Source organism: Macaca thibetana, chromosome 8, assembly GCF_024542745.1.
Source record: "Macaca thibetana thibetana isolate TM-01 chromosome 8, ASM2454274v1, whole genome shotgun sequence".
Taxonomy (NCBI): Eukaryota; Metazoa; Chordata; class Mammalia; order Primates; family Cercopithecidae; genus Macaca; species Macaca thibetana.
In genome coordinates, this window is record NC_065585.1 from 120,115,747 (window position 1) to 120,129,675 (window position 13,929).

Sequence of the window (13,929 nt, forward strand, 5' to 3'; positions counted from 1 at the left end):
CAGGAATAGGGGCAGAGATGGATTAGATGGGCTACCCCCCATCTGTAATGGTTCGAATCAAGGTGGCAATGAAAACCAGGTGTAGGGAATGTGAAACTAGAATCAGACTTGTCAGCTGAGTGAATGGAGGGATAAAGGAAAAAGTAGAAGATACTTTGAAATTTTTTTTCGTTTTTTTGTTTTGTTTTGTTTTGTTTTTTTGAGATGGAGTTTCGCTCTTTCGCCAGGCTAGAGTGCAATGGCGCAATCTTGACTTACCGCAACCTCCACCTCCCAGGTTCAAGCGATTGTCCTGCCTCAGCCTCCTGAGTAGCTGGGACTACAGGCGCCCGCCACCACGCCCAGCTGATTTTTATGTTTTCAGTAGAGACGGGGTTTCACCTTGTTGGCCAGGATAGTCTCAATCTCTTGACCTCATGATCCACCTGCCTCGGCCTCCCAAAGTGCTGGGATTACAGGCATGAGCCACCATGCCCAGCCAATACCTTGATGTAAAACTTGACAAGTTTAACATCATAAAAGTGAAAATTCCAGTATTTTGAAACAACTCATAAATTTCTAAAGAAAACTAGCACCTAGCGTATTGTATTTTCAACCTATGTAGGTGGTATAACTATAAGCATTAAAGTTGAGAGTTCTTGGAAAGCCATTTGGAGTAATAAAAACATCAGTAGCAAGGTGTTATTTCAGATGACTTTACAGGTTATCAGGGAATGAAATAAATGAGACGTTTGTACAGACTGCACTGATAAGAGTTACACAAAATGTTTTAAAACTTTTTCTTCTCTTCACCCTGTAAAATGTCTGTAGGTGTGTATGCTTGGATTGGCATTAATTTTGTCCTTGGACGATTTGAGCATATTGAAGATGGTAAGTGTCGTGTTTCCAGCAAATGTATCTAGTTGGAAATTGGTGCTTTTCTGTTTAATCCAAAGGCTGAAAAAAGAGCTAAGCTTTGTGACACGTCTAAGCGTGTAGGAGTAGAATGAGAGGAGCTGCAGTTGAACATAATTCAACTTGATTTTAGTTGGGAGGAGTAAACTGGGTTTGCCTGAATATGCTTGAAATAGACCATGAAAAGAAGGTGACTCTTCAGAAGAGCCCAGTTCTCTGGATTAGTTCTGTTCCAATGAACACTTTCTGTTCTTTCCAGATGATGAGGCAGTTGTGGAAGTTAACATTCCTGGAAGTGAAAGCAGTGAAGCCATTGTCCGTAAAAGGACAGCGGGCATTCTCGACATGGGCGGCGTGTCGACTCAGATAGCGTACGAAGTCCCCAAAACTGTAAGCTTTGCGTCCTCACAGCAGGTCATTATCTGTACAAATTTCCTTCTGTTTGGTTTGGTTTTCATTTAACATGTGTCCATCGTTCTTGTTTTGTTTTCTGAGTCTGAACACATCTTTACTGTGCTTGCTGAGGTGCCGCCTCTCAACCCAGGAGAAAGGAGACAGGAGGAACAAGGCAGACCTCAGCTGAGCCGCTTGTGTGTGTTCATTGAAATCAGCTGGTTTGTTTTCTGACCGTAGTTTTTCTTTGGTATATACGCAGTCGCATGCTTGAGTTTCTGTTTCTGTTTTCTCTTCAGTCACGTCTTTTCTCAACAGATTTTATAAAATGTCACATAATAATATCTGATTTTTTAAGTTAGAATTGGGGGAAATTCTTTTTTTTTAATGGTTCAAACTTTGAGCTTCCTTGGGGAGGATTGAGGTTTGTGTCCACTGCTTCCACATCTTTCGACTGGGGGTTTCCCCGAACTGTTCTCCACCCTGTTCTGTGCCCTCTCAGTTGCTGCCTGGGCAACCTTGTGTGGAGAACCCGGCACAGTTTCCGGATGTATTTCTGAATTGCTACACGTCTTTATTACTCCATTTGTGTTCAGCTGTAGATTAACACCAAAGCCTAGCTTCCTGCATTTTCCCCTCAAAGGTGGGAGGCAGCATAGTGTGGCGCGGAGGGGAGGGTTCAAAGTGAGACCGTGGAGCTAGACAGGCCTGGGTTTCTTCATCATCCTCCTCCTCACTAGTTGTGGGACCTTATGCGAGTCATGTACCTTTAAGCTGGTTTCTTCATCTATAAATGTGAATGAAAGTACCTACAACATGGTGTTGTAAGAAGGTTTAAATGAGATAATGCATCCAGTGTATCTGTGCACTGCCAGGCAGCTAGTATGTTCTCAATAAATGTTACTGACGTCTTTATTAAGCTTCTTGGAAAAATACTTTGTAAATTCAAGTATTAGAATTTGTGTTTCCTACCTCCCATTCCAGACATGCCTCTAGAGACGGTTATGCTCTTTGTAAAAAATCACGTTTTCCCTTCTCAATATAAAGTAAAAAAAAATACATAGAAATAATGTTTGGAACAAATACTGAAAAATCAAGATTAAGAATTTCCCATGGATTCATCATCTAAAAAAGCCCTTGTTAGCCTTTTAATGAATTGCTTTTTTTTTTTCTACTCATAGTTTTAAAAAATATGGTTGTGATCGTCTTAGTTTATGTGATTTTTGTCCTTTATTTAACACTGCATGAGCATGTTCCTCTGTAAGCTATTGATTACTGTAATTAACCTTCCCTTGCTAGTATATATTTAGATGACATCTAGTTTTTTCTGCCATAGAATGACAAAGGACATATTTGCATATAGAAACATTTCCATGTTTAGGTTTATTTCCACAGCATAGGATTACATAAATAAATAATGTCAGAGGGTATGAACTGTTTGGCTCACTTCCTCTTTCAAAAAGTTGTAACAGTATCACAAATTTGCAGCCCATCTGAAATTTCCTGAATCAGAATTGTCATATTGAATTATGAAGGATGCTTAGAAGGGTCTTTGGGAAGTGCAGAAGCAGATGTTTTTGTTCCTCTTAGATGAGACTGTTTTTAGACCCTTGTTTTTAGTAGGAGGTTAAAGTAGCTTAAGCTGTTAAAGTTTGTTATGCTTATGTTTGCAGGAAGAAGTAGCTAAAAACTTGTTAGCTGAATTTAACTTGGGATGTGATGTTCACCAAACTGAGCATGTGTATCGAGTCTATGTGGCCACCTTTCTTGGGTTTGGTGGCAATGCTGCTCGACAGAGATACGAAGACAGAATATTTGCCAACACCATTCAAAAGAACAGGTAAAGCACCTTTCACTCCTTGGCAGTCACTTGCAAACCGAGGTCTCCCCTCCTAAAAAACAGACCCAGGCAAAGCAGGAAGAACTCAATTAGCAAAAGTGTGTTGCACTGTTAGCTTTTTATTCCCCCACTAGCTGAGCAGGGAGAAGAGATGAAAGCACACCAGGGTCCTGCCTTCGGCCCTGTGTCCCACGTGCCCTGAAGGAGGTGCGTGCCTGCTGTCTCTCTCTCACCCGCATCTCAACTGATGGATTAGAAATTTCACCATCAGACTATAGAATAGTTTGGAGCCCTGGGTGATGCTACTCATGATGCAGAGTCCTTGGAAAAGCCAGTATCTGGAGCACTTCTGGTGTCCTGGAGGCCTCAGGTAGTGTGTTGTCTTGTTGTTGCTGAGGAGATTGAAATATGTGATGTTCTGGAGACTGTGTGGATGAACCAGCCTGTGCAGCTGGTTAGTGGATAAAAACCATCGTGAAGGGAATTAGTCGAGAGAAATAAATTATCTAGAAGAGTCAGAGTTAGTGGCTTTTAAATTTAGCAATGAAGCTTTAAAAAATGAGTGTATGTAGAATTGTGCTATAGAAAATATATAAAACAAAATAGCACTCTATTGGTTTAAATTGACTTTATAAGTGTAAGTATATAGCAATTATTTATTTGAAATTTGTAAGAACAGAAAAGCTATTTGGATGAATACAAAAAATCTGACTCTGGGGTTATGTAAGCTATCCGATTTATTACTGTGTTTTATTTGTTTGTTTATTTTGATGAAACAATTTTGAGGGGAAAGAATCCTGATTCATTGAGCTAAGAGATTGTATACTTCATTGATTAATCTTAGTAAACCTGTGAAGGCCTGAACTTGAAAAAAGACCAAGTTGGAGCTGTTCAGTACATTTACCACAAAGTCATGCGTGTAAATAGGAAAAGCAATAAAAACCTTTTCCTATGTCTGAATAGTTTTAATTATAAAATTGATAGTCCCATGGTTTTGTATTTTTAATTGGTATTTAGCATATCTTGGTATAATCATTTTTATAGTAGTCTTAAACTAGAAATATTTTATAAACAACATTTGAAATATATTTTTTCCGAAACCTTAATTTTTACTCATTGGTTTTAATGTCAGAAAGCTTTATATAATGGATAGTTTAGTAATACTTCTTAATTTAGATATAGGACAACTAAAAATAATAGCATGAAATATATATTTGACTACTCTTTGACTTTTATAATAATTACTAATGTTTCATATATCATGAATTGAGCATTGAAATACACATTTATCTGTTTGCCATTTGTAGTGGTGATTAATTTTTTTAATTAAGTGAACATTTTTATGGCAAAGACCTTAATTTATTACATTCAACTGCATGATGAGTAACCCTGATCTGAGGAATGCACAACTTGTGAGTGAAGTGAAAAGTGAAAACTTGACTGTTGGTGATGAATATTGAATTCTGACCATGCTTAACTCTACCAGTTCAATACCTGTCAGGCCCCTGTGATTTCACAGTATCCAACACCAACATCACTTGACATTTCGTGAGCTCCTCTCTGTTTCTTACTGCTTTAAGGCGTGCACACACAATAGGATGACAGATGTTCACTCCCAGAAATTTCATTAGCAAGTAATAAACCTAGTGCCTTTCAGTTAACAAAACTAATGTTTATTTTCTACAGGGCTTCTCAGAGCCCATCATGCAATGGAAACTGCTGTCTGCTGCATTTGGGACCCATAGCTGATCAAGAAAACATATAAGTTGAAACAGAATCATAAAAATAGAGCCAGGCCTTAAACATTCTGTCTTAACTTCTGTATTCATTCGCTAATCCTTTGCTCTGAACCAAGGTCTGTTTTTAGACTCCATCCTTTCTTCGGCATGCACTGCACCCCTCATTGAGATACCAGTTTGTCTTTGTTTAAAGAACACTGAGTTCTTAAAGGAGATTTGCAAAGCAATTTGATACCAAATCCTTTTAGACGTTTGCTAATTTTTCCCAGTTTTAAAAATCCTGCCCACACCTGGTTTGATAATTTTCTAGTAACTTGACCTTAGTTTTCTAAAGCATCTAACCTGCTATGCCCAGGACCAGATCTTGTCACAGTCACGTTCCTTCCATCTGTATTAGGTAAAATCACAAGCACTAGTGGCAAAAATGGGGCTGGCAACAGCACAGTTGCCTTGTGCCCAGCAACTGGGAACGTCAGGCCCGGTTGCCAGGAGCATCAGGTAATCTGATAGGTCATCTAACTGGCCTCTGGTAGCCCGTCTGCTGCAGACAAATTTGTATCCTGACTCTCCAAGAAAGTCTTAAGTGTGTATTTTCCTAACTAATTATCTCGGAACCCTTTTCTGTTCCACAGACACCGTCCTGCAGGTCTCATGTCCCACAGAGCGTATTTTGAGAAACACTGGTTTGCAGCCACTTCTTGAAAACACAGTTTTCTGTAGGACTCACGATAAAGTTTCTTGTTTTGCCATAGGCTCCTGGGTAAACAGACTGGTCTGACTCCTGATATGCCGTACCTGGACCCCTGCCTACCCCTAGATATTAAAGATGAAATCCAGCAAAATGGACAAACCATATACCTACGAGGGACTGGAGACTTTGACCTGTGTCGAGAGACTATCCAGCCTTTCATGAATAAAACAAACGAGACCCAGACTTCCCTCAATGGGGTCTACCAGCCCCCAATTCACTTCCAGAACAGTGAATTCTATGGCTTTTCCGAATTCTACTACTGCACCGAGGATGTGTTACGAATGGGGGGAGACTACAATGCTGCTAAATTTACTAAAGCTGCAAAGGTACCCTTGAGAGACGCCATCTGCTCCGCATGCTTTTGAGAGACCAGCGTGGACGGTGATGGGTTGTGTCCTCACTTCACACTGGCAGGGAAGGATGGAGTGTGGAAGGCTGCACTGCAGCATGTTGGAATCCTGTTCTCTTTGCTTGGAGGGAGGTTGAATAGTCACAGCAGAAGTAAAAAATGTACTGTAAGCTGACTTCTGCCCACCACTCCATTAGCTACCCTGGTCATCAGTTACCTCCAAATTACAGTGTTTTATGTCATTTTTATGCTTTGCTGCTATCTGACAATTCTCCTACTAGCCTTCCCGCTCCCTGACCTGCCAGGACACTCCTGTTCTTGTGTTCTCTCTGCCTTCCTGACACACCTTAAACTTAGGTGATGCCAGACTTCCACACTTAGCCCCTCACCTTCAGGTTCTTGGATGGTCTCATCCATGCTCAGGGTTTGCTGCTGCCTCTCAGGAAGAGGCTCCAATCCTGACCCCTGCCCAGTTGCCTGCTAGATTCCACAGCTCCAGACAAACCCACCATTTTCTCTCCATTCTGTTCCTGTTGTTCTCTCTTAGTTAATGGCATCACCAACCATCCAGGCCCCCTCCCTGCAGCCTAGGAGTCATGGACTTCTCCCTCTAACCAATTCATGTCTCTGTACACCCCAGTGTAATCAGTCACAAATGTAATATTTTATCTCCCAAGTGTTCCTCAAACCCATCTTGAAGCACAGAGCACTGTATGCTGTAATCATGTCAAACAGCTGGCTTCCCTCGTGCTCTCCACGACGTCTCCTCTGTGTCCATGTTCATGTTCCTGAAGCGCCTATGCTGAGCCCTTTCTCAAGGCCAAGTGCTTTTTCCTTGAGCTCCCTGTCACCCAGGCCCATCTCCCACATCTCTCAGCAGTGTCTTCATCCTTTAAATAGAGGTCGGGATGGTAGCCACCTCGAGTTAAGTATTACACTGAGAAGATGCACTTACACAATGCTCAATAAAAGTTACTAATATTATAACAAATAACTTCAGGAAATAGTGGGATCTCTTTCCCTTCTGTTAAAGACAAAAGCCTTTTGTTTTGATTTTCCCAGTAGCTTGTACTGTGTCCTCCGCAGGTACAGGATTTAGTTTGAAGTAGCTAAAATACTGCTTCACTTTTCCAAAAATGTATGTCTGTACCATGCAGTCATGGAGGGAGAAACTAAACAGTTTTGGAGAGGTTGGTTGTGTACAGCAAAGCTCTCTTTAACAATACCTGGACAAAATTTTAAGGCAAAGCATTGTGTTTGCGAATCAGTAAGTATTCCCTGAGTGTTTGCGTATATCTTGCATTTATTGTATGTTAAGCTTGTGTGTTTCCTAATGGGAAGGATATGCTTGTTACAAATACAAATTTGGTAAACCATTTTTAAAGTGAGAATTTTAATAAGCCTTTAGTAGTGATTGATTTTGGTAAATTTGTTTTCAGGATTATTGTGCAACAAAGTGGTCCATTTTGCGGGAACGCTTTGACCGAGGACTGTACGCCTCTCATGCTGACCTCCACAGGCTTAAGTAAGTACTAGAAGATCAAGCCCAGGGCACTCTTTAAGAACCATAATTCAGTGTTGGCCCCACTGGCTGGCCACACCCTGGCCTCAATCCAGCTTCTCCTCACTCACTGTTCTTCCCATCTACCCTGGACCCCTTTCAAACGGGACAAATACTTGTGCCCAGACATATTCCATATCTTTTTTGTTTTAGTCACTTTTACTGTCTCTTCCGTCTGAAATTCCCATGTTCATACCTTTGCTTGTTCAAGTCCTGCCCAGACATCAGAGTCCAGTCAGAGGCTGTCCCTTTCCAGTCTTGCTGTGTCCCCTCAATCAGGCTTCATCCCTTTCTCTGAGTCTCAGGAATTCATCCTACTTCGTTAATGCATTTTATCATGTTCTGCTTTGTTTTTCTGTTGCTTTTTAAAAATCTCCTTTCATCGTAAGTCACTTAAGTGCAGACACTGTATCTTATTAATTATTCTATCTTACTACTTGCTTAGCACAGTGCTTGGCCAAAAGTAAACCTCTAATAAATATTTAGAGTCATATAATATCAGAGCTGAAAAGAACCTTCCTACCATCTCATTTTATAATCAACTGAGGTACAAAGAGGTTGGAACCTGTTCAGTATTCATTCAGGGAATGAATGGTGAAATGCCAGAGGGAAAAGAAATCTGTCTCAGGGACATATGACATTACGTCGAGACCGGGTTCATGCACTAACTGATTTGACAGGTGGACTGCTCCATGTTGTGGGACTAGGGATGTGAACCAAGTACATCAACCTTGAAACGCACGCAGTGGGTTTGGGAGAGCCGGCCTGAGGAAGCCCCTGCCCCACGGCTGCCCGGAGAGGGAAGGATTGTCTGTGCGCCTGCCGTCTTGACAGAGCGAGTCAGTCTGACTTGCCTTTGTGCTTGCCGTTTGTAGGTATCAGTGCTTCAAATCGGCCTGGATGTTTGAGGTGTTTCATAGGGGCTTCTCATTTCCTGTCAACTATAAAAGCTTAAAGACTGCCTTGCAAGTTTATGACAAGGAGGTTCAGTGGACCCTTGGAGCCATCCTCTACAGGACCCGCTTTCTACCATTAAGGTAGGGCTGTGAATTTGGTAGCAACAATCAAAAAGATGCTTTTCTGCAGTTACAGTGCCTCATGGCAGCTATGGCCTGTGCCTGTTTGGGGCATTGCTATTAGAGCCAGCCACAGCAGAATTGTGGGGACAGTGATGCTTGCTTTTGGTCTTGCCCCCTCCCCACAAGTGCTTCCTCCCTTCCCACCCTACCATCCTGTAATACACAGCCCTCCTGTCCTACTGCCCTGTGTTTGGTTATTCTCAACTGTCTGTTCCCCAACCCTGGTGAAAGGTCAGTTCCGGAGTTCTTTTTTTTTTTGTCTTTTTTTTTTTTTTTTTTTTTTTTTTTTTTTTTTCCTTTTTGTGGAGAACGGGGTCTCGCTGTATTACCCAGGCAGGTCTCGAACTCCTGGGCTCAAGCTATCCTCCCGCCTCTGCCTCCCTGAGAGCTGGGATTACAGGCGTGATTATGACTCAGGCCTCTTTTCCAAATACTGTTTTTAAATGCATGTATAAATACATAGGATTACAGAAGAAACCATCATATTGAAATAATATTCATCAAAATATTACAGAAAACAAGTTTGTGATACTGTGATGTGTTCTTCTTTATTAACATATTAAATAACAGGATCTGGCAGCAGAATTAGCACTTTCTGTAATTTGTTTAGGCAATGAGCGTCAGTGATATTTTGAGGCATTAGTGGTACCATAATGTGATGTGAAAGATCTGTGATTTTCATTAGTAACAAAGTTGCAGGTGCTGCCAACACTAATGATAGTTTGTTGTCTGCATTTCTGGTCAAAGAAATGCTACATTCAGTCAGCGCTTGGGTATAATAAAGATGTGCATTTTTCCCCATTCACGTTTGCAGATCTGCTGTCAGTTGACCTGTGGTATGAACCCGAGTTACCAGATAGATGAGATATTTGCTCTTCCTCCCACCCCCTTCATTTAATTGAGCATTTCTCAGCGACCCTTTTAACTGGGTTAACTGTAAAAATAGTGAGTCATGGGTGTTACTGATCACAAGCATGCAGTTTGTTTACACGTTGACTACTTTGTGTCAGCAAATCCCTCACGACTCTTCTAAATTCCTCTGATTTTGGTTACCCAAATTATAATGACAGACTTCAGAGTATACTTTCAGGTGTTATCTCATTGACAATTAGAAATTCCCTGCATTGGGCTGTTCTGTTCTCCATTTCAGAGGTAGGGTTGCAGTTCCTGAAGTACAGCTCTGGGGCCTGGGCCCCGCCATCCCCCGTGCACCGTGTCCACCCCTTTCCTTGCTTACTGTCCTGTTTGTTGTTTGGTGTTCACATGGGCAGAGACATCCAGCAGGAAGCCTTCCGGGCCAGTCACACCCACTGGCGGGGCGTCTCCTTTGTCTACAACCACTACCTGTTCTCTGGCTGCTTCCTGGTGGTGCTGCTGGCCATCCTGCTGTACCTGCTGCGGCTGCGGCGCATCCACCGGCGCACTCTCCGGAACGGCTCGGCCGCCGCCCTCTGGATGGAGGAGGGCCTTCCCACCCAGAACGCCGCGGGGACCTTGTGATCCTGTGATCTTGTGATCCGGCTCATAGCTCCACGAAGACTCAAAGACTCGAAAGGAAAAGCCATTTTTGCCTCAGGGTTTCTCCTCTTTATTTTCCTGTGGTTTTGTTTTTTATTTCCCTTTTTTGTTCCTCCAAACAAAAACAAAAAATCCATTGTTTGTAAGCCCTGCTGTCTAGAAGTATTGCATTTAGCCCTTTTGAGTACAGCTTTAAATTGAGGAGTGGGGAAAAGGGAAATTCACTTGATTTTTGCTGCACAGGGTATCTGCCAAAAATAAATGAGATTTCTGGGGTTTCTTTAAGGAATGTTAGATTTAAACAAATGCACTTTGATACCGGAGGGAGGTGGAAAGACACATTCTGTCAGTGGAGAGGGGACTGAATAGTGATGCTTTTATAGAACCAAAAAACTTACTGCCTGCAATGATAATCCTCTTTTTTCTCTGTCTCGAAAGCTCTAACCTGAGGAGGGTGATGTTTATTTTTTATTTATTGTTCAGGTCTGTTACTGTATTGTGTTCTTTGCAAATTTAAATTTTTTAAACCATGTATATCTAAAACAGAGAAATATAGGCACCAGGAGATAACCATTTATAAAAGTGATAGTGAACTATCGACTAGAGCTTTGTGTGAGTGTGTGAAAAATCTCCAGGAACCAGAGTGAACGGAGGCAATGCTGGTTCTTCAAAAACACACACTTCAGAATTTACTGGTTCATTTTATTTGGAAAAATCCTTGTTACTATTATCTTTTCCTGACCGCAGGTAATTACTCTCCTTATTCTATATTTCAGTGGCGTTAGAACACTTTGGTTTTGAAAGAATTGGAAAAATCCTAGTTTCACCAGTTTCGGTTTTATTGGAACTAGAGCACATGCCCACTTCTTGCTCTTCAGTATTTCTCAGTGTTTCTGCTTAATTGTGCCTCAGTTTCTTCCAGCTTCCAATTGGTGTTTCCACTCCCCCCACCCTCCTTCATTAAAAGTCATCTCAGCTTTTAATCATACTTGGAGACCCCACGCACAGCCTGCCGAGTGTTCTTCGTCACTGCTTTGGCTGAGGCTGTCATTGTCAGTGCCACTGTAAATCCAGAAGGGAAGAGTCTGCATCCAATACAGAAAATAAATTCACATGTGAAGGAAAAAAAAATGACAATTTAAGCCAAAATCTAAAAAGGACAATTGGATTGGCATATGTGAGATCGTGTTTTTTCACCTATTTATTTAGTTGAGAAGTTTGGGGAATTCTCATACAGTTTTTTTAGGTGGAGTTTGTTTTGTGCAAGTGTCTGTATGTGCTGTTCCCTAACTCCAGAACAGTTAAATTCATGTACTTGGTAGCAGATTAGTGGGGTTGTTGCTATAACAGATAGCTGAGAATATGGAAGTGGCTTTGGAACTAGGTACTGGGCAGAGGCTGGACGAGCTTGGAGAAACAGGAGAGAAAAGGCCTGTATTGCCGTGAACTGAGCATTAGAGGCAGTTCTGCTGAAGGGTCAGAAGAGAAGACTAAGGGAATTCTGTCCCAATTGTGGCTCAAACTGCCTCAGGTGTGGCTTAACCTGCCTCTCTGGAAGGTAAAATGCATCTAATCCTTGAGGCAAGAGCTGTGGGGGCATGGCTCCCTCCACCTAGATTTCAAAGCATGTTACTAGCAGCCGGGGGAGCCAGGCAGAGGCTTGTCACAGGGCAGAGACTGGAGCTGGTTCATCTCCAGCAGTGCCTTGTACAGCCGCAGGGTCTCGTAGTTGTCCAGGTTATTGGGCTCCTGGAGGAGACTCTGCCTGTCTAGATTTGCCTGCATTGTATTTGTGCTTCATGGTCAAAGTTGTTAAGAAAGTGGGTGAGCTTCTGGCTACCTAATAAGTTGGTCCTGCCCACCTAATAAATTGGTCTTGGCCACCCTCCTGTGACTCCTATAGGAGCCATGGATTATTGGTGGAGCTGCAGGGAGCTGGCGATGGAGCCACTAGGGGTCAACAGCAGAGACAGAAGGAAGGAAAGGAAGGGGCCACAAATGGGTGAAGTGGGCAGATGGGCACCCAGGGAGTTAGGGGACCCCCGCCTTCCAGCTCTGGACATAAAAGTTAGTCACATACCTGAGGGTCCTGAAACAAGGGCTGAGAAAACCTCGCTGCTCCAGCTGAGAGGCAGCAGTGGATTTGCCATTTTTAAACAGTTACCTGAGAAAAAAACGTTGAAGAATATGCAACAGACACTATGTGTGGCCTGTAAAGCCTAGAATATTTACTAAAATATTTGCAGAAAAATTTGCTGGTCCTTTTGAGAACAATGCAGTTCAAAAAAGGATACAGACAGCAGCATCCTCTTAAATCAGGAATGTAGTTTCCATTTGTGGGAACAAAAAGGTGGACAAGAGAAGTAACCAAACTTCAATCTTAAAATATTTGTTTATGCACCAGAATTTCACTTAGCATTTTTCTGTCTAGATTATTTTCAAGATGAGTTTTCAAACAAACCAAGAGACCTGCCCCTCCCCCAAAATTGTTTAGAAAGAGACCACTCAAGGGAGTTCATTATGCTGTGTGGAGATGTCTGCAGTCGCAGCAAATCACATTCCAGAGAAGGTCTCGCGTAGGTGAAGACAGCCAGGTGCTTTCTCTAAGAGATACGGGGTGGGTGAGAGAGAAGCCAGGGAGGAGCTTCATTCTAGAGAAGAATTCATATCAAGAGCTGACCAAGAAGGCAGTAAACTCTGTGTACTTGTAATAGAAGAAATTGGACTAGGAACTTGCCCAAAGCTTTATCAAGGAAAAGCATCATGTTTAATCTTGGTAGAAACATGCCAGCAATAAGTGCTTATGTTCCATAGCCGTATCATAGGCTTCTCATTTTTAAACCTCCTCCAGGGGATGTTCTCAGAGATTTCACAATCCCTCTGGGGACATTACAGTAGAAGAGAAATACATGGAATTGTACCAGTGCTTTTTGCCCATGTTCATCCTAAGCTCTGGCTTTAGGCAGTGCTTTCTGACCTGGGCAGAGTGAGGGCACTGCTGGTGGCTGAGGCCAGTGACATGGGGCCCCTGCCCAGCTGCCCTGAAGGCTGGATAGGTCCCTGTTTCCACCATCAGTTTTCCATACCTGTGTACTCTAGATTAACTCTGGATAAACAGATATTTACATTTTAAACTCAGGCCTATACAGAGTAGTTTTCCTTAAGAGGAGCATGTATCACTTAGCAAGAAACTAAAAATGGCAAATGAGTTTTCCATCCTTTAAGGAAAAAAATCAGTTTTAGAATTCTGTGCGGTCGGTTGTGTGCAATGCAGCAAAACTACCTTTCAGTAAATTACTTAGTTATTTATTTCAGTGTTTTGTTTCTTTTGATACTGTTTCCCTTTCAATAATTAATGATGTGACCAAGGAGAATTTTTTTTGTTCTGTACTAAAATTGTTTTACAGTTAGGAATTATAAAAAGCAAGGGAGCATCTTTAAATGTTTTTTGTTTAAGCGATGTCTTCCATCCAAAGTAAGAATAATTCTCTCAGAAGGTCCTTGTGGTGTCATGTCACTTGCTGTATGTGGCAGCCTTACATTGCCACACTTAGGTATTGAAAAATCAATAAAATGAAAGTTCATCATCCCATGGCCCGTAGACTGTGTGGGCTTGCTTCCTTGTCATCTTTGAATCTTCTTACTCATTAGAACGATGAGTTGAACTTCAGTCCAGATTCAGTGAAATACGTTGTCTGAGTCTGACACACACGCTTTGCATGTGTTGTGTTGGGTGTGCATACAGTGAATCACAATTGTGTGGGGTTGTGGAGAGGGTATCCACACACTCTGCAGCTCAGAAACC

At 42.0% G+C, this 13,929-nt stretch overlaps 1 protein-coding gene across 6 annotated transcripts in view; it reads left to right on the forward strand.

Moving 5' to 3' along the window:
* Positions 1-13,714, forward strand: part of ENTPD4 (ectonucleoside triphosphate diphosphohydrolase 4) — a 29,285-nt gene extending 15,571 nt beyond the window's left edge. For 5 of the 6 annotated variants that reach the window (XM_050801396.1, XM_050801400.1, XM_050801397.1 and 2 more), the window contains 7 exons: positions 811-870; positions 1,154-1,308; positions 2,961-3,127; positions 5,619-5,943; positions 7,406-7,491; positions 8,403-8,564; positions 9,878-13,714. In XM_050801396.1, the coding sequence (XP_050657353.1) occupies positions 811-870; positions 1,154-1,308; positions 2,961-3,127; positions 5,619-5,943; positions 7,406-7,491; positions 8,403-8,564; positions 9,878-10,106 (1,184 nt within the window). In that variant the 3' untranslated portion in view covers positions 10,107-13,714. The remainder of the gene's footprint in view (positions 1-810; positions 871-1,153; positions 1,309-2,960; positions 3,128-5,618; positions 5,944-7,405; positions 7,492-8,402; positions 8,565-9,877) is intronic. The other variant, XM_050801399.1, reaches the window with a different exon arrangement.
* Positions 13,715-13,929: the final 215 nt, after the last annotated feature.